This window comes from Danio aesculapii, chromosome 25, assembly GCF_903798145.1.
Source record: "Danio aesculapii chromosome 25, fDanAes4.1, whole genome shotgun sequence".
In the NCBI taxonomy this organism is placed as follows: Eukaryota; Metazoa; Chordata; class Actinopteri; order Cypriniformes; family Danionidae; genus Danio; species Danio aesculapii.
Genome location: NC_079459.1, coordinates 25,798,247 through 25,824,340, shown reverse-complemented (window position 1 = coordinate 25,824,340; position 26,094 = coordinate 25,798,247). Strand labels below are relative to the sequence as shown.

General features: G+C 38.1%; 1 protein-coding gene across 1 annotated transcript; it reads right to left on the bottom strand.

Moving 5' to 3' along the window:
* Positions 1–792: 792 nt before the first annotated feature.
* LOC130219194 (kelch-like protein 25) lies at positions 793–23,500 on the bottom strand. Its single transcript, XM_056451502.1, is given in 5 exon segments — positions 793–1,601; positions 16,059–16,836; positions 16,838–17,907; positions 20,456–20,561; positions 23,366–23,500. Coding segments are annotated over 3 exon segments (1,878 nt in total). The 5' UTR covers positions 20,520–20,561; positions 23,366–23,500; the 3' UTR covers positions 793–1,601; positions 16,059–16,092.
* Between the last annotated feature and the right edge of the window lie 2,594 nt (positions 23,501–26,094).

Genomic DNA, 26,094 nt, shown 5'->3' with positions numbered 1-26,094 from the left:
ATATTTCATAGAGTAAAATATTACTAATTGGTCACACTTTACAATAAGGTTCATTAGTTAATCTTAATTAATGCATTTACCAACATGAGCAAACAATGAACAATACATTTACTACAGTATTTGCTCATGTTAGTTAACGCTAGTTAATGAAAATACAGCTGTTCATCGTTGGTTCATGTTAACTCATGGTGCATTAACTAATGTTAACAAGCATGGACTTGGATGTTAATAATACATTAATAAATGTTCAATTATGATTAATAAATGCTGTACAAGTTTTGTTCAGGATTAGTTCATGTTAGTAAATGCATTAACTAATGAACCTTATTGTAAAGTGTCACCTACTAATTTTTAAGGAATTTAAAATAAAATTCAAAGAACTCAACTGCAAATTGGCACTTTTTTGACGTATTCACTTTAAAAAGCTATTAAGTTTGCTTTACTTACAGAATTAGTAAACCCATTGTTTTTAAAGTGATTAGTCAACATTACTAAATTGACTTAAGTAAACTTGTTGCCTTAAAATAAGTAAACAAACTGTGCACAATTATAAAAATTAAGTTGAGTCAACTTAACCGTTTCAAGTTACAATATATTTACTCACTTTTTAAAGTAAATTCAACTTGCTGCTTTTAGGCAAGAAAAGTTCACTCACTTTTTTAAAGTAACGCAACTCCTCGTTTTGTTGTTCTCCATTCCACTTATTAATAAGTTAGCTCCATTTTAAGTGCCTCAATTTCTTTGTCTAAAAATTGAGTGAATAGTTTTAAATCATTGACATTACACCAAAAATCCTGCTGACAGAGCTTAACCTGTATTCAGCCCCCAAAACATTCCTTTTAAATAGAATCCAGCATTCAAATGCAGGGGAAAACCGTAACTAATATCAACACCCTCATCATCTCATGTGCAATTTTTTGTTCTTAACCGTTTTGCTTTCGCCGCAAACACATAAATTAAACACATTTAATCAAACCTTCAAGAAATCTTTAAAATAAGAGGAAGTCCTTGATAACACATTGTGCTGTTGAATTTATACACAAGTTCCAGGTTAAAGTCCATTTCACAGATACCTATATAGAAGTACCACAGGCGTTTAACATCCTGCTTGAGTAAACTTGCACTTTTTCCCATGGGGATGTTCGGCATAAGTGTAGATGTTTTATATGCTTCGTACAACGCGGCGTCCGTAAGGCGTTTTTGGAAGCAACATGAACATGCTGTACTGCCAGTTGAAGTTTCACTAAGGAAAAAACAAAAACAAATCATGCTTTAGTTGTCTTTTTTTTTCTCACTGGAATGTTCTTGACCTCGTTGGATTGCAAAAGAGTCTCCAATGAGCAGATATTGGTGTAAGAGTGTCCTTGTGCCTCTGATTTGGCAACGAACGAGCATGGCATGAGTTAGCGTTGTGCTTTGTGGCCTCTGGACTGGAGCATTTCAGCTCCTCTCAGCAGTGGGGATAGATGGTTTGTTTTCGAGAGTGGCCGTGACTGACCGCAGCCACACCACACCCACTGAGCAGAGGTGCTTCAGGCCAGCCAATCACAATCCAGCGCTGCTGTCGCCATCCATTCAGTGTGGCTAGAAGATCATGGCACCTGCAATGAGAGACAGCACAGTATAAAACCAGAGCTCAAAGCCAAACGTTGTAATTTGAAGCTAACCAGCAAACTACAACTTGATGCAAATGTAGGAGGCCATTCAAATGGACTGGGTGAAAAGGGGAGATGGATAAGCACTTTTGTTGGGCTTTATTTGAATTACTATTTACAGGCTGTTTGAATTGGAAAAATACAAATGTGAAGAATTTGACTAATTACGGAAAAAAGACTCTTAAAACTAGACATTAGTTGGTTTATTATTTTTTTGACATTGAAAGAAATGTGTAGATTAGCCCAACTAGCAAAATATTGTCATTTTCTGTTTTACTTGCACTTCACAACACAACCTTGTTGCAGTCTGTTTTCTAGCACCAATGTTTGATGCGTTTGTTTTGCATCAAATTGGAGAACATTGTAAAATGTCTATTGCATAATCCAAACTTTTTATCTGGGTTTGATGATTAATATTTGTCAAATCAGAATAAAAATTGTTAGCACCCCTACAAAATGCAAGCAAAAATATATAAAAAAAAAACAAAAACAACAAGATTTATTTCAAACAACTAAAATTGTTCCTGGGTAAAAACTTTCTAAAATAAGCTGAAAGTACCCTATAGTTCTAGGAACTATAAAAATATTCATCTAGTGTGAAAGCTCCTTATATCAAACAATAATTAAATGATTAATACTTTCCAAAACATAATAAAAAACCCACAAAAAATATCAACTCTATAAAATGCTGGCAAAAAACTAGAACAACTACATTCAAACAACTAAAATCCTTCCTAGTTCCTGAGGTAAAAACATTCTCAAACATTGGTACTTTCAGCAATAGTTCTAGGAACTATAAAATTATTCATCCAGAGTGAAAGCTCCTCATATCAAACAATTATTAAATGATTAATACTTGCCAAATCACAATGAAACTCCCTCACAAAATGCTGTCAACCCTATAAAATGCTAGCAAAAAACTAGAACAACAACTTGATTCAAACAACTAAAATCTTTCCTAGTTCCTGAGGTGAAAACATTCTCAAACAAGGGTACTTTCGGCAATAGTTCTAAGAACTATGAAAACACTCATCCAGTGTGAAAACTCCCCATATCAGACAAGTAATAAATAATTATTACTTGCTAAAAAAGAACAAAAACCCACACAAAATGCTATCAACACTATACAATGCTAGAAAATAAACAAACAAACAAAACAACAACAACTCGATTCAACCAACTCAAATCTTTCCTGGTTCTTGAGGTGCAAATGTTCCAAAAGTGTACTATCAGCAATAGTTCTAGTAACTATGAAAACATTCCTCCAGGGTAAAAGCTCTGCATATCAAACAAGTATTAAACAATGAATACTTGTTGATTCATTATTTCGATGCGCTATCAATTATGGTAACAAGCATATAGTTTCAAGCATAAGTTCTGACAGTAAACATTATCCTGAACATTGTGAAAAACGTAACACAATTTAACATATCTATACATTTTAAATAGAATTCATTCAATTGAATTTAAAACACTAGTTATTTTCTTAATTTGTCATGACAACTGACTTTATTGGAAAAAATGGCATCAATGTTTTAGGGTGCTTTCACAACTGTAGATCGATTGTTTTGTTCCGAATTGGGGATTACAATTGTTACAATGTTTATTTTTTGTTCTTGGTGCGGTTCGCATTGACAACAAAGTTTCTAAACAGACCACAATAGTTAAAACAAGTCACCTGCACTTAAACTTTCCTCACATTGGACACAGGAAAAATATCAGATAGTAATTTCAGCCAATTTTTCTAATAGTTAAGCAGCCCTCGTTATTATTTCAGCATGCTTTCACTTTCGTATTTGACATGAAACCCACATTTACCGTTAGGAATATGACATCCCGCCCTACTCGTAATTCTCTCTTCATATGGCCGTATATATGGCTTTTACACAATCATAATACACTGTGATATAGCCCGGTTCGTTAGATTGTGTTTTTTTTTCTCACTACACTTGATCCGCTCCAGAGTTCGTTTCAATCGAACCGAGACCACCTCATTCAGGCAATCTTGGACCAGTTGATTTCAATCATGCTAACTCGGCAAACAAACGGGTTCCGAAACAAACGTCCAAGTGTGAAAGCACCCTAAGAGGTTTTAAATAAACAGTAGCACAGTGTAGCATACTTTGTGATTATGCTTCATCTTTCTTTGGTGCTGTTAAAAACCACAAAATCAAACCTGTAACTCTTTTCTGAAATAAAGTCGTAAAATCACATTTAAAAAAAAAATCTCAATTTAGATTTTTTTCTTTAGATCGTGCAGCACTACCTAATCAACTTTATAAAAAGCTAGCAAAAACCTAATCAACAACATCTAGATTCAAACAACTAAAATCTTTTCTAGTTCCTGAGGTGCAAATGTTCCAAAGTTTACCTTAAGGAATAGTTCTAGGAACTATGAAAACATTCCTCCAGTGTGAAAGCTCCTCATATCAAACAAACAGAAAATGTGAATCATAAAATCAGGTTCATTTTGAAGACATTTGTGAAAAGACTGCGAACGCCTTTGAATCTCGTTTGTTGTTGTGCCTGTTGAGAGCGAGTGGGATTTGCAGTCTCCAAACACTTTAAACTAGCCTTCCCCCTAATGCCCTCTCAACATCCATATGCTTACAGAAGATTTAAAATCAATCGCTCACATCAGCTTCACATCCCATCAGTACAGCACGTCCAACATAGGGTGTCTGACTGGGTCTAATTCAATTCTCATCACCTCCAGCACATTCTGATTTAATGCTAATGCCTCCCCTTAGAGGGTGTAAGTGCGTTAAGCCACACAAATGAAATGGCTTCAGTGCCTGCATCGACAAAGCCATTGATGTAGCCATGAACACTGACCGCCACTCTTTATAAACCAAAAAAAAAACAAGTTTAGCTTGCAGATACCAGTCATGGGTTTGACCTTTAAATGCGTCCATCTGCTTTCTGATTCATTAAGTGTGAAGTTCTGATCTAGGAAAATAGCTGCCATGTACTTGAAGGGAACGCTGACATGACAATGGTTTTAAGGTGTAAAGGATAAAACTGTCAGCTAAATGTCAGAGATATGAGGTGCAGTTTTCGTGATGTGTTATTGCCTTAGGTGAAAAGCTGAAGGCAAACCCCTGCGGGCAGGTAAATGGTGCTTTATGAATGTTCTCAATGTTGATTTCAACCCTATAAATCCATTTTTTTTAATGAAAAGTCAGTGAGGATTGGGAAAGATACAAAAGCCAGGACTTGTACTCTGAATGCCCGAAGTGCAATGGTGCTACATGTCCACTGCCCATTAGGTAATTGGTGCTGACTATCCCTCCAAAATGTATTTTGTATTCTCATCAAACCCATCATAATTCTGTTGATCAAATCTAAATGTAACTTAAGTAAGGGATATATGTGTGTATACAGTACATATGCACCAAAGCTCTACTCATCAGCAAAATGCCAACCACAAAAATATCTAAACATTAATTCACACAAAGCTTATATCAATTAATTATTGGCAACAAAAGCCGACTTTGTTGTCTCATGTTATCTGTATTTGGGCCAAAAGCTGCACAAGAACTACAGGCATCTGCCAAGTAGAATGTGTGTTTTGCACCTGTGTGTAAGCAACTGTCTACAGTAGGGCTGTGCGATTAATTGAAATCGTATCGAAATCTTGATTTGGACTTCTAAATTGCCTAAAGCATGATTTTCTCGCTGTATGGTATTTGAACCAATCATAATGCAGCACACCTAAACAGAGCGTGAGAACAGGAGACTGAATAGCCTGCGTATACAGGGATGATGAGTTCAGCACATGAGGACTTGGTGCCAAGAAAGTCAATGTCTGTGGTATAGGATTAAGTTACTTTGGATACAGGAAGGCTGATGTATGCAGAACCAGGTAATTTTTAAGTCAGTCATATATTGTCTAAAAACATGTGGAAAGCGTGAGCGCATTTTCGACGTGCTTTGCGGTCTCTCCTTTGTCGTTGCTCGGTGACCATCAACCATTTTCTCAGAGCATGACAGTCTAACAAAACATTGCTGCAGTTCTGATACAAGTGTGTTATATATGGAGAAAACTGAAAAGCACTTGGAGTTTTTGTTTGACACCGGGTGTCTTGTGTTTGTCTGAGGTAACCAAAATGTGTATATCCCATACAAAGCATGAAGCTAGTCGATCAGTTTTTGTTATGTGACTCGTGGTGTAGCATTCTAAAAAGTTACATTTAAAATTTGTAAAAAAAAAAAGATGTTTTCAGCTGGCTGTACTTGGCATACACGTGCTCCGCTCTCAATATGTGCACGCAATCCACACTCCTCCATTGGAAATAATGGACTTTCACAGCAACATCACAAAGAGGGCTATAATCTATGCATGACATGACAAATCTGTGAACACACAAGCAAATATGTCTATTTGGTCAAGCAGAACATCGAAGCCATAAGGCTGATTTATACTTCTTTGTCAAGTGCACGCATATGCTGCGACGCAGCCTTTGCGCGGTCACATAGCTCTTGCCTTGGTTGATGCTGACCTCTCGAAAAATTTAACTACACATCATAACAACACGTAGCACAAGCTCTGTGATTGGTCTGCTTAGTAGCGGTGATGAGTGTGGGCGGGGGTGAGAGCTGCATGAACCCGTTGGAGCGAGTGTTTACAAGTATTGAGTCCCGTGAAGGAGCTCCAGATGGAAACATTTGTTTTGTGTTTACCTTATGATTCAAGTTGTTGTACGTGCGCTGGTTCCCGCCTCTGAATGAGCGAGTTTTAGCTAGAAGTATATACCAGGCTTGAGTTTGACGGTACGCACTTACACACACATACACAGACACACACACACACACACACGTTTTGCCATAGGTCTGTTCTAGAGACAGTTTGTTGCAGCTTTACTAGGTAATTTAGCGAAATGTTACAGGTCTTTGATAAAGATCTAATTGTTTTTCTTTTGAAATGTGTTTCAGATTTACACTGTAAACACGGACTCTGTCTGAACAAAAATTTCAATATTGTTCAAGCAAATCATCATAGGTTTCCTTTTGCTCATATCGCACTGCCCGTCTACAGTGTAACTAATCTACATTCCTTATTCAAAAAGAGAGTCTGAAACGAGGAGCACAGAGTAGTGCTTGTTTACCATTTTTTAAAATCAATTAAGTTGATGATGTTACGCTGATGGCCCCAACACCAATTCAACACGCAAAATTGGATGAACCGGCACCAACACAAGCCAGATTAAAGCTCAAGTGTGGAACAAAAAACTAGCCTGACAGATGCTCACTGATGGCCTGACGTTGGCCGATAGCCTACCGCCAGCTTGGTGTGTCATGACCCTTACTCTAACAAGCCTTTGGCTTTACTCAAACACATAGAATAACAGTAATTTCAGCATTTACTCTCCCAGAGCAGTCCTGGGCAAAAAGCTTTTTTCTTTTGCTGGAGATTAGAACAATGTCATTTTAGTTGCCAGCAGAAATGATTCATGTAGGCCCAACATAAAAGAATCAATTTAGCTTCCCTTTGACTAATTTAAGTGGATTGATAGAAGTGAAATTAAGTTATTGTGACACGATGTTGCTTTTTTAATTAGTAAATCGAACAAGTATGAAGACCCAGGTCAATTTTGGTCTGATTAATGTGTATGGATGCTGGTTGAAGTCAAGCTACAATCGCATTATCTAGGTTTGTTAGACAAAATGGTTTCCTTTGGATTAAAACATTAGCATGACACAATTTTTTTTTTTTCTTTTTGTCAAACTGAAATGCAAATGCACTCGTTTCCTAGGTTTCGGTGATCACTACAGATGGGAAATTCTCATTCTTGGATATTTAAACTGAACTGGCTGAATCAACATAAATAACAAACTCCTATGTTGATCAGTTAAGTGTTGTTAACACCAGGCTTATCAAAATCAGACTTGCTTGTCTAGATGGCGGGGTTAAAGTGGACATGGCATTACTCCCTAATGCAGCGATATTAAAGGATCAATTTAAGTACTGAGTATGGTGAGCAGTGCCATTCCAGGAAACAGAGAGGCACTTCCATAACTAAAAGTGCAAATCCACACATTAAATCGTGCACATTGACCAGGCAAAACTTATCCAGCTTTTACTCAACTGTGTCAATGCTTGGCGGGTCAGAAAGGATGAGGCGCATAGAAAATCCTGGCTTTTGCTACCTGTATCAGCCTGTTTGCACCAGTTGAGAGAACTCTAGACCTTGCCAAAACATCATGTTTCCTGGTTTTGTAACATGCATGCCACAAAGAGAGATCAGATTAAATCAGCCCAATCCGATTTATGGGCTCTGCAACAGCAAAACAATTAGCTGGTTTAGTTTTTCAAAAGGCCCCTCCTTTAGGGGATGGGACGGGAGGTTGTGGTGTTTGGCAAAGGGTCAGGACTGTTCCAACTGGCAAATTACCTGGATTAGTTGAACACAATGCTCGCCAATGAAACTGCAATGCTAGCAGAAAAAGCTGTAACCTACTCTTATTGAGGACATATGGCATGCGCTGCAACAAAAAGGGATGTCAGGAGAGGCCTGAATATTCTCCATTATATTTACCTGGAGCTTCTGGGTGTAATTCAAATGCATCAACGACAAGCATGGTGCTATTATTATTTTTTTTTTAAAAGCATTACCAGCTCATATTTTAGAAACAACACTGACTTAGAAAACTGTGTTGTTTGGGCAATTTTACCAATTTTTCAGTGATCACTCTGTAGAAAAAACACAGCACCAACATTTTCTTCCTGAAATTATACAAATATCAAGAAGAAACTGCATCAAACCTGGCATAGGACTAACTAAGGGGTATACATCATTGCTTTGATGTGAGAATTTCACCTAAACATGTTCATTTTCTAAATGGAACCCCACTATCATGCGTCAAATGTTTTAGGTCGGTTTTAATCTATAAAATTAAGAGATTTTTTTTAAAGTAAACCTCAAGCTACAAATAAAACCAAAGCTGAAAGCTCCTTTTGTACTCTGCTGTATAAAACGACAATCTTTTAACATCAGCTGCAACCTAAAACTATCCAATGCAAAGCCAATTTTGGCAAGGCAAGGCTAATGTTACCTCTCCAAGAGCTCTAATTCACCAGTTATCAGAGCAGTGGACGGATGATCATTAACTTAAAGGAATAGTTCACATAACATCCCTCGTTATTTCAAGCCTTCATTATGCCCTTCTATCAGTGGTGGAAAGAGTACTGAAAAATCATACTCAAGTAAAAGTACCATTACTTGCCTAAAAATGTAGTGCGAGTAAAAGTATCTGTTGTAAATATCATTCAAAGTAGGAGTAAAACGTAGAACTTTCAAAAGTATTTAAGAGTAGTGAGTATTACGCTGTGAAAATCTGATGCATTTACATGTCATTTGTGGATGTTTGTAAACGTAACATTCTGTAGTGCATTTAGTTATTGCACACAACGTCATAAAACCTTAATATTAGGTTAGATTTAGGTTGTGATGTCAGGTGACCAAAATTCAATGTCTAGGCAGTGTCTAAGGACAACGTTATTTTAATGTCCGATAACAACATCAAATGACGTTGATATTTGGTTGATTTTAGGTTGTATTGATTGGAAAGTGACCAAAATCCAACATTGAGCTAACATCTTAAACCAGCATCATATTGACGTCAAATGATATTTATTCATCAGGTATGGCAACCAAAATCCAACATTTTTGATAGAGGTGACTTTACTGCAATTATAAATCGCCATGTCTTGAGGTAGTTCATTATGATACATTTTTAGCTTCTGTGTTCTGATTGGACAGGAATCACTTTACAGATTTTTCTAATCCCCATAGACAAGAAAAAAATTAAGTAGTGACTGCAGGTTAAAGGAAAGCAGTGGAGTAAAAGTACTGATACAGCACTAAAAATGTACTCAAGGGAAAGTAAAAGTATATGTTTTTAAAACTACTTAGTGATGTACAATTCCTGAGAAAAACTATTCAATTACAGTAATTTGAGTATTTGTAATTTGTTATTTTACACCACTGCCTTCTATAGTGAAATGGAAAACACAATCTATTCTTTCTCCCATGATATTGACTCCAAACGACTTCCATTTTTAGATAAACTCAAGACTTAAATTTGGGGAAAAAAGTACCATATATAATCCCTCATAAATTTAAAATCCATAAATTTACTATAAAAATAATAATAGGGACCTAAACTCTGAAAGCTTTTCATTTTTTAAATGCGCATTAAGCTAAACCTCTAGAAAGAAGACAGAACTACACTGTAAAACACTATTTACAGTTTCCAGCATGGCTGCCTGATTATGACTAATATTGTCAAATTTAGACTGTGGGATTCAATTATCCCGTTGTCTGCAAGCGATGCATAGCCTTCTGAAATGGATTACATTCAGGTACTCCATCTCCTTCTCCCTGGCCGCTGTAGGTTTTCAAATATTTATAAACTGAAAGTGGAATCCCAACCCTGCACAGACCTTTAAATCATTTATGAAGCTCATTCTTCTCCATGTTTTGTTTCTCATAATGACACACAGAACCATTCCACCATGGAGACCGACAGACATTTTAAGCGTGAGACCATAGAGCTTGGCTGCCTATACTCGCCTCTATTAATTCTTCATCGCACCACTCAATAGGAGTTGAAAACACACCAGCCTTTGCTTTTGTCACCCACTTCTTAAGTTACTTTATCTGAAGAGAGAAGTTTGCAAGGGTCAGGAGACGCTAGAAGGCTTGTAATACTCAGGGAGCCAATTACATAAGACAAAACTAACAATGTAGGGGTCTGCATCAATAATTGAATACATAATGGTGAAAACACTTTTCGAATTTCTCTTATTGTCACTACAGGACATAAATATGTATCGATAATAAATATTGAGCATGTGTATCTTAGCCTGACAGAGCGCGTTTTCTTTAAATCCAATCTTAGTGTCAACAGAATAAGGTATCAACATTAAGTGATTGGTTTAATATGCTTGTAATAACACTTGAAACAGTAGAAACATAATAGGCAAATGCCGACTTGAGTGTATATGTGCTTGCTCTATAATAGGGGTACGATATGTATGATTTTTGTTATTATTTATACGTTTTCAACTAGGGCTGCACAATATATTGTTTCAGCATTGATATCGCAATGATCATTCGCAATAGTCACAATCAGAGTATTCGCAATTATAATTTATAATTTCGCAAGTGTTTTTTGAGGCCTTTGAAGGTGTGCTGGTGTTTAAAGCGTTCAGGACTAAGAAATTGTACACGTTAGTACGTCTCGTTTATCATGGAAGTTAAGTTCTAAAAACAACCTGCATTAGGTGAAATCCATGAAGCATTCAGCTTTAATTATTTTTTTATTTATTATAGATGTTTTAAGGCTATAAAACCCCTCACTATACACTTTATACACTTTTGCCAGACAGGCATTAACATTTTCACACTTTTCTCTCTTGTTTAAACACTCTGAAAGTTCAAACTTAGAAAAATAAGTCCAGTATTATAGAATGAAACCAAAGATCAAAAACTTGTCGGGCGCAAAAATTCATCACTGTCAGCGAAAGGTTCCTAAAGCTTTTTAGCTTTTTTGAAGATAATGTTGGCATCCAACACACACCGGAAGTGCACAATCGCATGTTATTTAAAATGAAACTATTCAGATGGCACTCTCTTTGGCTCAGCAGAAATATGAACAGTGTACTGAGTAGTAGCTTGACAGCCTCCGACTTGCAGAGCCGGTGTGCGTACCCTCATGTAAACCTATGTTTGCATGTTGCTGCGTGGCGCGTCAGGGCCAGTCGCATACGGTGTGCGACCCCCTTTACGATGGTCTTGCTGCGGACAGTTACTGTAACGTTCATACCGAAAGCGGAGAGAGCGTCATATTAGCCAGAAGTCGTTCATTTTCAATGAGAGCTGGCGGCGATAAGCGGCGAGGAGCAGCGTGGCATGTCTTCGCCGGTGTGGGCGTCAAGGAGAGTTGAAATCAAGTCAACTTTATGGTAATGAGCTATGACATGGTTTGGCGGCAAGCAATCAGAATGAAGAAGTCCACCGCTTGAGAAGAGTTCAGAGAACACAGACCTGTGAACTTTGGTTCCGACCACAGTTGTTTCCAAGGGTTTGATTATTGCGGTCGCCGGATTTCCAATTATTTACAATGTTTTCTTACAGGAACATACATTAAATAAGTTACTGGCGAGTTACTGATGAGCATTAATGTTATATATATATATATATATATATATATATATATATATATATATATATATATACACACATACAGTATCTTTAAAAAAAGCGGGAATCTTATGCGACAGTATAAAACAGTATTGGTGCTTCAGGATATTTCAGACATATAGACACATTGGATAATTAAGTGGAGCAAGTAGTAGCCTACTGCCAGTCTCTGTTCAGGATTTGCTTGCATACGTGAATGTGTGAAGTATCATAAGCAATGCATCAAAATTCCACTGAATAATCTTTGCATTTCAGAATAATTCAGCGCAGCTCTTTGATAATGAGCCGAACTCTCCTTCCTCTTCAGTATTGGATAAACACAATATGCAGCGTATTCATTTTTTTTTTTCTACTTTGGAGAAGAGAGGAGAACAAAGTATCACTGCTTAAACTGACTCTTTTTTTGCGTTTTTTTGTAATGAATTGATTAATGTGCATTGGACTCTGTGTGCAAGGTTTTTTTACGTGACGAATTTTTCACATATAAAACGAAAATAATGCATACGAAAATTTCAGAATTCAGTGTGCAAAGACCTTTATAGTTGCATAAAAATGACAGAGCATGGATATTTTTGAATGTCCATCAATAGAAAAAAAAACGTTTGCAGCCAGATGGTATAGTAGCAACATCTACCAGTACAGTCTCGATGGGCAATGCTAACCAGCTAAGCTTTAACCCTTTGATTGGAACCCATTCAACTACGTTTATTCACTTCCTGTGGGCGTTCCTGGAGCCCGCCGCTGATGCCAACATCTTTCGGCGGGCCTGCCAGGGCGTCCTCCAGACATTCTGATTTTGTGCCCCCCGGGGCTAATTATAAAACCCAGCTTTTGCTAGGCCACCTGCTTCACTGTGAAATGAAGCGCTTGTGGTGTGAACGGAGTCGCTGGCTGGTGAAAAGTGTTAATGATTACTCACAGAAGTAATCATTTTCTAATCACCAGGGGATGTAATGAGACGGCTCTGGTCCCTCCCCAGGCAGTCTAATTTAAATGGCACAAGTGAGAGATGTTCAGCTGACTGTTATGACGCATTCGGCAAAATTGTAATTCCTCAGCATTGCTTGTAAGAAGCCTTTGCTGTATGCGAACACAAACATATCCACAGATGCTGACTTCTGAGAAAGGCCGTTGGTGCAAATGTTGTTAGCGTGTTATGACCTATTAGCCGTGGGCTTCGTAAGTGCTGACAGTCAAGATATTACGATAGCAGAAATGATAGTGAGTCTAAGATGCCTATAGAAGCAAGGTTATTATACAAAGCTTAATGCATTTCATACAGTCAATAAGCATTAATTTTTTACAGTTCAATTAGTGCTTTATATTTATACACTCATGCTTGTGTTTGAAAGGGTAAAGCATGCCAGGGAGCAAATAATGTAAATGACAGGGGTGTTTTGTTGTTTCTCAGGAGATTGAAGTCATTATAATTTATTAACAACTTAAACAAGAGCAAAATGTAAAAACAAAATGGCCAACAAGTGAAGTTTAAATAGTTTTTTAATTTTTTTTAATAATTATATTTAAAATATAAAAAAGAAGCTACATTGCATGATAAGCCATAGCTTTAAAAACTGAAATTATCCAATATCACATGTACTTTGTAAAACAAATAAGTACTAGAGCTGGGCGATATTTTAAAAAAATATATCACGATATCATGTTTCTTATCATTCGATATTGATAACTACTGAATATTTTTTAACAACACATTTAGGAATATTACTTTTTTTTATATTTACCCACTTTATTTTAATTTACTCACATTACCAAGGCAATGTAATGTAATGTGTATTTATATAGCGTATTTATTGTGTATGGCCATACACCCAAAGCACTTCACAATCATGAGGGAGGGTCTCTCCACATCACCACCAGTGTGCAGCATCCACTTAGATGATGCGGCGGCTGCCACAGGACAACGGCGCCAGTGAGCTCACCACACACCAGCTGTTGGTGGAGTTGAGAGACAGTGATAGAGCCAATTCGGTGGATGGGGATGATTGGGAGGCTATGATCGTAAGGGCCAATTGAGGGACTTTGGCCAGGACACCGGGGTTACACACCTGCTCTTTTACGAGAAGTGCCATGGGATTTTTAAAGACCACAGAGAGTCAGGACCTCTGTTTAACGTCTCATCCGAAAGACGGCGCCCACTGACAGTATAGTGTCCCCTTCACTTTTACTGGGGCATTAGAATTCACACAGACCACAGGTTGAGCACCCCCTGCTGGCCTCTCTAACACCACTTCCAAATAGTTTTAATAGTCAAAAACAAAAATATTTAAACAAGATATCTCATCTCTTTAAAATTAAAATAAACAAGTGTTAAAGAGACTCTTAAACTTGATAAATAAAATGTAACAAAATGCGTGTACAATGGTAAAGCATAAAAACTTAAAAGATGTGAATAATAATGATACAGTAAACCACAAACAATTATGATAATCAAATCTGAGCTTTTTCGAGTAAAGAACCCAGCCATCATCATTCAAATACATACTGCAACATTACAAATTGTGAATTTGAATGACTACATTACCCCCAATGGTAAAAAAATCTTACAGATGAGGTGCTAGTGGCTGGAATGCACAAGAAAAGAAATCAAAAAGCCACTCTGGCGACATCCTTACATCCTTTTTTATTTCCGATCTCCTCACTGCTGCAACACGCCACTCATTTTCGCATGTGTTGTTATTCTGACCTGAAGTGACAAATGCTAACACATGGTTTCTTTGACTATTTACAATGGGCTTTCCGCTCGCGCTCCCCTGGCATCTCTCATAACTAGGCGACCATCAATCGTTTTCTCAGAGGATGACAAACAGAGAAACCATTGCTGCTGCTCCGATGCAAGTTTACAGAGAAAAGTAAAAAGCACTGCAGTGTTTGGATGTGCTGTGTTTATCTGAGGTAATTTGTCTGCCGTTATTACTGAAATCTGATTATTCCATATAAAGTGTGAAGCAGATTGGTTAGTTCTAGTTGTGCTGCGCTTGCGGAATCTGGAAAAGTTGAGATGTTTTCAAGTAGGTGCAGTTGGAAAATGCCCGTGCGTCGTTCACATACCCTTTCGCTCTCATTGGAAATGACTTACTTACACCCTAAGCTTATTGGCCTTGCTTCGAAGGCGCACGCTCAGCAGCCACATTTTAATAAAACCATAGCCTTTATGGTGATTTTTTTTTTCTTTTTGATATTGACAATGGTGTTTGGTCAATAAATATCGATACCGATTTTATCGCCCAGCCTTAATATGTACACAACAATCAGGTTCTGTTTCACACATAAAAAACTGTTTCTCTAATGAAGCACATAAATAGCTCTTCATTAATGCACTAGCAGCAAAAGAAAACAAATGAGTCTGGCTGTGGGGACTTCAGTGCATAAGTGTATATTGCAAATTCTGCAATTTGCTACTCCAGATTCTCTTCACCTATTTAGCCAGTATTGTCCTATGACCCTTTAAAATATTCAGAGAAACAGTGACCGGCTGACAGTGTTTAGTGGTCTTCATTTCACATTTCATTACATTTGATGGCGACAGCAGCAGCTGTAAGCCCCCTCTCCCTAAATCTCTCCACAGCAAGTCCCTTATTGCAGTCTGTAATTACAGAGATTAAGCCACTTTGTGCCCTCACTCTACCTAATAGCCAATTGACAGAAAGGCTTTGTAAAGTAGATCACTAATCAATATTCCAATGTCTCAGTGCTGACACATCACTCTGGTCCTAAGTGAGAAGTCATGAAATGCTAAAGCCTCAACTTCAACCCTTTTGAAAATGTTGCCCTTCAATCACAGCTGCCGCTCTATTATATTGCTTGACATCCAGATAGTTTAACATGCGCATCCTCACTTTGCTCAACCACTCTTAAAACCCTCAATAAGATGGGAGCACTCAGCTGCTTTCAAAGACGGCTGCCAAGCCGAGTTTAGCTTTTTGGCATGCGGTTATCTTGACAGAAATCACTGTTTATGTGTCAATGTCGACAGCCTGCTGACTTCAGTTGCTCCTCTGCTTAGAATTATGACTGAAGCAGTTTTCAAAGGAAGCTCCTACAATGCAATATCATTCAGCTGTGTGTAGATCAGATAAAGTAAAACAGATACTTAAACCTTGAAAAAAATAAAAATAAAAATGAGTATACACACTAGAGCACAATAAAAGTAAGATTAATAAAAAAAAAACCTTACCTAGATCAGCTCCGTAAACGTATGACGGAGGCGACTAGGCAGGAAGATGTTTCCAGGTGCTGACAAATGCAGTTGGAATCAGTGAATAAGGCACGGTAGTGATACTGTTCCAGCTATCTGATGTTGGATCATAACAGTCCAGGGTTTTACACCTTTGTGTACCAAAGTACCCTCCGACCACATAGAGTTTATTGCCAGAGGCCACTGCATGGCAGCTCATTCTTTTCGAAGTCATGTCACCTACACGGGTCCATAGATTGGTCTCACAATCAAATCGGTAGGCGGACGCTGCAGTGAACTCTGTGTCACCTCCCATTATGAATATCTGACTGCCAAGAACGGCAGCAGCAGTGTATCTCCAGGGCTGTGGGCACTCAGCAGCTATAGTCCAACGGTTCTCAACAGGGTCATAACACTGGACCTTTGATGCCTTGTCCCTGTGGATGGTTGTTCCACCAAACACAAAGAGTTTTAGCTTGGCGCTGACAACTGCTGCATTACTGACACCATCCCTAAGCGGTGCCATCATTGTCCATTTATTGGTTAGGGGGTCATACCGCTCAACCTGTTTGAGAGATACTGATGGAGAGGCTGGGAAGACACCTGCAATAGCAGTGTGCCCACCAACCACATAAAGGCAGTTTTCTAGTTCAGCTGAGCCATGTCCAAAGCGTGCAATTAGCATCGGGGCACCTTTTGACCATTCTTCATGTACTGTGTCATATATCCAAACATCCTTTGACACTCCATTTTCTGACCCCCTTCCTCCTGTCACATAAAACTTTGCAGCCAATAGCACATGCGCTGAACTCCTTCCTGGGACTGGGAAGATCTGATTTGGGTATGATCTCTTTTGCTTTGTGGTCCACTTGGTAGATCTTGTCACACATAAAAGTCTGACCCCCAAGAATTAGCAGCGTGTGGCCAGCTTTCCGAGGCCTGGCGCAGGGGCTGGTGACAACGCCATCATTCTGCAGAATCTTTTTCTTGCACTGCATGGCCTCATCGACAATCTGTCGGCTCCTTTTATCTGACATCACAAGTTCCTCACATGCCACGGCCTCAATGAGACATTCTGAGGGTAACAGCGCAAGGCGTAGACCTCGCAAAAGTTCTGGAAGGTAGTCTCTGCGGCTATCTAGGTCGTACCTAACCCAGCGCATGACTGCGTTGAACACAATCTGTTCATCTTCAACCTCCAACTCATCGCTAAGGATGAGATCCAAAAGCTTGTCTTTTGAGAGGCCGCAGAAGTCTTCAGTGTCTCTTAGAGTCTCAAAATGAATGAGGCACATCCTCCATGACAGCTCATAAAGGCGTTTGCATTGATGGGCATCGGAGAGCAGCATCATTCCCAGGCAGTTTGATGCATGCAAATTCTTCTCCAAAAATTCTGCGGCTGCATCCCGAATGTCATGAAACTGTAGCATATCTCCAGCCTCGAGTAGTGACTCTGCATTTTCCTCATTGATAATGACACGTGAGGAGTAAGCAAAGTCCAACAGGAGCTCCAGAACTTCTGGGTGAACACTGTCACGAAAGTTAACCTCGTTATCAAGGCTTTCACGGAGGCCACCGCTGAACATGGCTTCAAAGTAGCGACTACAGGCAGCAAGCACAGCTCGATGACAGGGAAATGAGCGGTCGCCAGCCCATAGCGTTACATCTGTGAACATGCACTGTTTGCGAAGGGTATTCAGGTGGGTGAGCACACTGTCTGGATGAGAGGGCTTGTGGAAGAGCGAGATGTTCATGGAGCCTGTGCTCGTCCTCGACTTGCGGTTTTCATGGACGCTGACTGACATCTTTTCCAGCACGTCCAAATTTTCACTGGTTCCAATATCGCGAACTAGGAAAACACAAAAGGACAACAAAAGGTTAGCAAGTGCTTTATAAAAGTATTTCAGTATTGGGGATGACTCACTGCTGTACATGTTTACACTTGGCAGTAAAATCATCACTGAGAAAGTTATGTACAGTGCCGTTTCAACAAAATCAAGAGCCAACTAGTGCCACTTTTTTCAGCTACAGAGAATGAAACTATTGGTCTTGCACTCTTGAATAATTAGTTTTAGCTTAAATGTGCTTATAGTGTTTGTCTTTCTTTGGCAGAGTTGTTCTTTTTTAAGCTTGTTTTCATGTTTAATAGCTAGAAGTTGAAAATGTATTACCTCACTGATATTTTTACATAAATCATTGAGAAGACAAACTTTGCTTGACACAAACTTTGCTTTAGTATTTCAAAATATTACTTGAACAGTTAAGTTCACTGTACTTTGTTCAGAGGATCTGAGGATTGTAATCTTCTTTACAGTGTTAATCCAACACAAAGTGCAAAATTAATCATCTCAGTCTTTAATTCTTATATTTTATGATGACAGATTGTAAGAAATCCAGTGAGATCATAATTGCGAAGACCTAAAGAAATAGACATGAGAGCATCTTATCTTAGCTAGTCAAATGTAGATTTACTGGAAAGTGTTTTAGTTTAATATATTTGCAAGAACTAAAAAGATAACATCTAGAACAATCTGTAAATCTACACTCAGATATGACTCAGCTAGTGCAAAATTCTAGAAAAAGTGGCTTTGTGAATTAGGGTTGTCACAGTATGGAATTCAATACCAATCAGTACTGAAATGTTGAAGTTGATTTCCCACAAAGATTTGAGCGCTGTGGAACACATTTTTAAACAGCGCTGATTTGCCATTGTGTATATAAGGGATGGGTACCGAAACTCTGTACTTCATCTGTATTGGTGCTGCTACATTATGAAAGACCGAAGTATCGATAAGCTCTGACGTTAACGGTTCTGCTATCGGTACTGGAGAATTATTGCTGAATAAACATTACTTACAGTAGCATAATTTAACTGACCGACCTTTTCTAATTTGCGATATTTGATATTCGCCTGGAGAGTTGGCAATCTCACATGAGAAATGCTCATGTTTCCGGTGAGCGCGTCAAGTATAAAAGCCTTCACAGTTCCTGGTTGTGTGCATGTACTAAGCGGAGGCTTACGCCAATCGCACACGGGTAGCTCGCAACACAGACTTGCATGCAAAAAAAAGCTTGTAAGTCAACCAAACGGATTGTATTTCCCGAGTGGACAGCGACAATGCCCGTTGCAACAAACACAACAAGTTGTTTTCTTGTATAAGCTGAAACTCAAGCAATCTGGCGTGAAAGTATCTTTCAAAAGTGCATTAACTGCAATAGTTTTTGACTGCCTAGATACTAACGGTAACGTTACATCATCCACATTGTTATGCCAACAGTCAATTATTAAGAAATTAATGATAAACAGCTTATTTTTACATTGCAAGATGCTCCAAAACTGTATTAAAAACACAGTTAACTCCCAAAACACCGGTAACTCGTTTATGTGAGTTATTGAAAAACTATAAACATTATCTCATTTAACTGCATTTTGCAATTTAAAGAGGGTATTTTCAAGTGTCCACAATAAGCCAAGAAAGATCCCAACTTCTGCCAGAAAAGTCAAACATGTTGATTTTTCTCCAGGAGAATGGTTAAAAACTGAGAGTCATTTTCCTTCAAACCATTGTACATTTTTTTACAGGCAAAATTTTTTTAAATTTGTTTTACAATTATTGGTTTCGCGTCTTTGTATTGACTCAACATGTAAATCACTCAAGCTTGATGCTTCTTCCGCATCTGGTGTGAACACAGCATAAGAACGTGCTCCACAGCATTCAAATGTTTGTGGGAAATTTACGTTTTTAACATTTCGGTACCAATTCCAGTGCACGAATTCCAGTATAAGTAGTAGAGACAACCCTAATGTGAATATTGTGCACTTAAACTGAACATTGAAACTAATCACTGACATGTTCATTGGACACACGACTGCAGTAAAAAACATTGAGTGCTTCCAGTGTAGACTGTATGACACTGAGTGCAATGCAGCAAAACTAGAAATCTCGACAGAACGGTGTAAATTTAGACAGGTTTGTTCGAAAAACACTTTATGCAGCACATGATTTGGTGAGACAGTTTTGCCCTTTCTGTGTGACATTTAAAAACTTCAGGTTTCATCAGCAAGGGTTCAATGTTTCCAGTGGCTCTATGTGTGAATGAATGTGCTTGCATGCAGACTGGATACTTTAACTGATGCGGTTTGAGGTTATTGTGACGAGAAAGGAGTGCAAGCATGCACAAACATCGGCAGGGTCTTTATGGATCACACTCTCGGGTTGACATGAATCACAATGCAGAGGTTGACCACAAAGGATGCAAGGTCACAGCTATCCGTGCAGAAAGCTATGCGGGGGGATAAGGGCAACTGGGAGGCTGGTACTGGAGGGATTGGATGCAGGGCTTGTTGATGGGTGAACAAGGGAAAAGGGAGCAAGCAGGTGTCTAAAACCACTTACAGCGACAAAAACTGCTGACCCACGCACAGGCACTGACAGTGAGGATCTGAGGGGGGGTCTGCATTGGTCCCAAAATGCGTCCCTTCAACAGGCCGACAAAGTTGTCCTTTGGGGGGCCAGGGAATAGAGAACGGAACAGAAAAATTTAATTTTATCCACATTAATATATGGAGTGACCCCGTGAGGGTCTCCAGTCATTGCTTGCAATCTATGGTTATCCTGACAATTGCTTAAATGTTGCATAATTCCATGACAGTGGACTTATAGTCAGGTTTGTGGCTGAATGAAAGGGGGAAAGCTGAAAAAGAAGCCCGACTATTAATTCACAGCATGATGAAACTGCCTTGAAGTTCCTGTGTGGTTCATCCCATCACCCATGGTAACCATCACTCAACAACAGCATGAGTCGTGCCAAAGTTGCTGAATCACTCAATGTGAACAAACTAACTACCTATCCATGCGGATATTCTCACCAGCATGAATGACACCTTTTAATTGCAACGCTACTGAGTGGCTAAGGCACAAAGGTCTTTATTTCTTTGAATGTACTTCCTGTGTAAACATTCAAGACTAAATAGCCTTTCCAGGTTCTTTTCACTGGGGATGTTGGTATTCCAGAGCTGTATTTCAGTTAAGCTACAGAAAAGAGAGGGAGGGATATGCTTTTTGTGTTTGCGTAAAGTCAAATGCTGGCAACCTCACTGATCTGAAAAAGCTCAATGAATCACTGGCCTGCATGAATCCCATCATCAAGGCTAAGGATTTCTATCAGCACTCAGCCTAAACCATTTTACGCAAATACGCGGGTAGACGCAAACTCAATTTTGTGCATCGCTGCTTTCTACAATCATAATATGCAATACGTTCTTGACATGTTGCCACAGGGGGTGCTATAGTGAATGTTTTCAGCCTTTAGAAGAGCATTTACTGTGTGAAAAACTAAACCTTTTATAGGTAAAACAGCTTGTCACGACTCTTAAATGGACAACTTTGTACTTTATCAACCCCTAAAAGCTTAATATAAGCATCTTAACACAATCAATGCTACTATTAACTATTTTTAGGAGTAATTAATATATAATAATGCATTTTTTTGTGGAAACAAGAAGGGCTGGGTAATATGGCAAAAATGCAATCTTGATAATCATTTTCTATTTTGAACGATAACAATATATATTTCGATACAAGTTGTTAATGCTTCCAGATTTAAAAGTGTACTCCAACAATGGCAGAAGCTACAAAAATTAACATATTTTAGGCCGATAAATTTTCAGTTTTAAAAGTTCTAGTTTTAGGTCTCTAATGCTTCCAGATTTGAAAGAGTACCCCAACAATGACTGAAGCCATGAAAATTAGAGGGTCCATCAAGTGGTATAACATATTTTAAGCTGATAAATTTTCAGGGGCTGAAAATTCGGTACATCTCTAATATCAACACACACTTTTAGATTCCCATTTCTGCTGTGTGATTGGCTCGTAGATCAATATTGAGTAAAAAAGTCCAGAGCTTATCATTGTTATTGACACATTTTATCGCGATTCGATATATCATTTATCGGCGCAGCCCTAGATACAAGCCAAATAACAAAAACATATTGTACCCAAACTTTACTAAATTTAAATACTTGTACTTGTGTGACGGCGTTTAAAACTGAGAAATTCAATGTAAATGGAGTTTACTACTATTGTTACAGAAAGTTTTAAGTGTGGCCATATTGGCTATGCCGACATTGTAAGTGGAAAAACAGTGGACATAAGAAAATTAGTCATATGCTTAGTTCCTCATATTATCCTCTTATTCGTGCAGGAAGCGGCTCTTCTAAACGACGCAAGGAGAGCCATACCTAAATATTTAGTTCATACTGTAAATGTATGATAACAACCCTATTTTAGGATATGAAACCTTTAAAATGGCCTGATCAATCTGGTGTTGGATTAAAGATACATCTGAAAACTAGAACTGAAAACTGAGGTATAATGGTAATGTTAGGACCATTCTCCCTTTACAAGAGTAAGAAGCAGATTTGAAGTTAGACAGGCGCTTGTTTACTTGAACTATGACCAATGTAAAAATAACTGGACTGAACTTCAAATTCCGTCGTTGTATAAGAAAACTGAGGCCATGGATGATTCATTTAACTTAGTCTAATTTTCCTGTCCTTCATATCACAAAAATATGTTCCCAATTGGTGAAAAGCTTCAGTGGGAGCAGGTGTTCTGAGGCGCGGGCTTGGAAAAACAAAACAAAACACAATTTCCTTCAGTCACTTCCATTAGTTAACCACTCGGATCCTTTAGACCTTATAAACTGAAGAAATATATTAGTGATACCAATACATAACGCGACGAATAAGACAATTTCTGCGACTTTTTTTGCGCTGCAAGACTTTAGAAATGCGCGAACTCGAGCTACAGTTAGCCATCTCGCTAGAGCGCAAAACAATGTAAAAGAGACCTGAAAAGCTAAACAACTCACATCGAGGTAAAATCTAATCAAGCTATAATGTAAACCCGGTAATATCAGAAATGACAGATTTGTCTAAAGCTTAATCTTACGACGAGCGCTGTGAATCAGAGGAGCTAACGTTGTTAGCGGAGAGTCGCAACTCAGTGTATTGACATGCAGAAGAAAGCCTGACAAACTCCTGACGATTAGAGACGTAAAGACGCTGCTCTGCCTGTAAGCGATCATTATCTTCCGATTTACACCCGTTTCTCCTTCTGGAAGGAAGAAGCGAGAGGTGGTCACCAACCCCTATTCAGCTCACACCTAATCCTGACTGAGTGTATTGGCTTTTCCAGCTCTGCCAAAAACAGGAAGAACAGTGCAGATGTTGGTTAGAGGGTTATTCATCTCAAGCTTTTTGTTCTAATAAAAGTCTATTTTTTTGAAAGACTTGGTGTACTTACAGTGTGCTGGACGCTAGTAAGAAATCCTGACGTTGTGCGGTTTCAAATTTTGGGAAGGAATCATAGTTTTGTTCGCCTCTTGTCTGGTCGGCTGGGTTACTTTGTCCACATTCCAGTCCTCACTGATGAAAAACTGTAGAGTCTCCTAAGGTAATATCCAAACGCAGGGGAATGGGTTGTAGCGAGTGATTGACGCGTCGTCGACCAATCACGAGCTGAGAAATTATGCAAATATAAATTGTAGCCAATGGGAGGGCTCCAACCTGAAGTTCTGCGCTGTTTTCTGTACGAAGCAGCCAGTGGACGAACTGTGGGCGGAGCGTCGCGATCGGCGATGACAGGCCATCACAACAATTAGGAGAGAAGTATTTGCAAATGCTTAAAATTGCAACAATGAAAAAAAAAATATCAAGCATGGCGGCATTTTTGCACGTACATATGATTATATAGGACTTATTTTTAACAGAAAATCAAAACAGCACTTATTTAAATTCCCCATAAAGAATTATTAGTTTTTTCCCAGTTTTGTCACATTATCAGCATCCTCCAGCATGTAGTTCTATCAGTTTATACATATTTTTGTTTGTAAGCAGACTACAAGCCTTGTGAATTAAGATTTATGTACACAATGCATATAGCTCCATCTAGTGGAACTGTATTCATAGCTGTGATAAGCCATAGCATAACTTCAACATTGTTTACCTCAAGTGTAATGAGTGATTTATATATTAACAATCCTGCATTCAGTATTAATCAATATAAATATTATTATAAATTCATATTTTATCACGTATGACATGATCCTTAAAGATACAGTTATATTTTCATATCAAAACTATTTGCAAAACCTGTTAATGGCTGGTCAGCCAAGACAGTTTACTCATTCATTCATTTTATTTTCGGCTTAGTCCCTTTATTAATCAGGGGTCGCCACAGCGACTCGGAGGAAACCCACAAAAACATGCAAACTCCACATAGAAATGCCAACTGACCCAGCCGAGGCTCGAACCAGCAATCATCTTGCTGTGAGGCGACGTCGCTACACACTGTGCCACCGTGCCACCCTACATATGATAATATATGCAGAATTTAAACTTGAACAGACAAAGGCAAACGTTGCAACTGACCCCGTGCAAAGGGAGACGGTTGCAACAACCCACAGAGAAAGTTGCAACAGTCATTAAAATGTAACAAAACAAATTCTAAAACGTCAGGTTGGATTTTATTTTTATTGTTTTGGTATACAGACTAAATATAAATTGGTTAAATTGTTAAATGTGTTAAATTGGCAATATAAATACAGACTATTAAAAGAACAAGCAACCAATTATCAGGCCAAAAAAAACGAAATAAAAATAATTTTGTACTGAAATCTAGACTGAACCTTTACTAAACTACTTCTTTGAACTTTAAAAATTAATAATTAATCAAATATTTTTTTTCAAATTAAATTACATTGAAACTGAGATACAATTAAAATTGTACATTGTTAATATGGCAAGCATCTATCTATCTATCTATCTATCTATCTATCTATCTATCTATCTATCTATCTATCTATCTATCTATCTATCTATCTATCTATCTATCTATCTATCTATCTATCTATCTATCTATCTATCTATCTATCTATGGTTCTATCGTTCTATCTATCTATCTATCTATCTATCTATCTATCTATCTATCTATCTATCTATCTATCTATCTATCTATCTATCTATCTATCTATCGTTCTATCGTTCTATCGTTCTATCTATCTATCTATCTATCTATCTATCTATCTATCTATCTATCTATCTATCTATCTATCTATCTATCTATCTATCTATCTATCTATCTATCTATCTATCTATCTATCTATGGTTCTATCGTTCTATCTATCTATCTATCTATCTATCTATCTATCTATCTATCTATCTATCTATCTATCTATCTATCTATCTATCTATCTATCTATCTATCTATCTATCTATCTATCTATCTATCTATCTATCTATCTATCTATCTATCTATCTATCTATCTATCTATCTATCTATCTATCTATCTATCTATCTATCTATCCATCTATCACTCTAGCTCATTCCTGAATGGAGGAGTAAGTCTTGTTGCAACTGCTCCATGTTGCAACCATCCCCATTCTCCCCTACTCACCACTGGTTTATATGCATTTACTGCTACATGAGTGTTACATTTATTTATGGAAGCTCCATTTACACAGAGTGTGACATGTTATTAAAAAACATATATTTTTTTAATTCTCTCAAAATGTGACCCCTGTGACCCTATAGTCCCTCCATCATGATAACTCTAGTGGCCTATCATATCATGTTGTTGTTTTGGGTTCACCACTTGTGCCTGTGTATTTGAAAGTCTGCTCCCTGTGCTGCTGAACTGTGTAATATGATCAAGTTCACTTCGATTCGAGTCTGAATGCATTTTCAGGGCCAGTGCATTGAGACCACAGCCTTGTCTCTTGCTTGGCTAAATAGAGACGGTAGAATTTCATTGGAGGCCATAATTAACTATGTTTCGTCTGCAAGTTCACCGAGGGAGTTTCTTCCATTAGTTGTCTAAACCTAATCTGAGACCAAAGGCTCTCTAAGTGTAAGAAATGTGCTGATCTTTACTGCGTTAATACATGCAAGCCAGGCTGAGTTTTCGACCGCATGTGCTGCGGTCATTAGAAGTCAGATCATGAAATTGTAGCACTATATTAAAACCACAGACT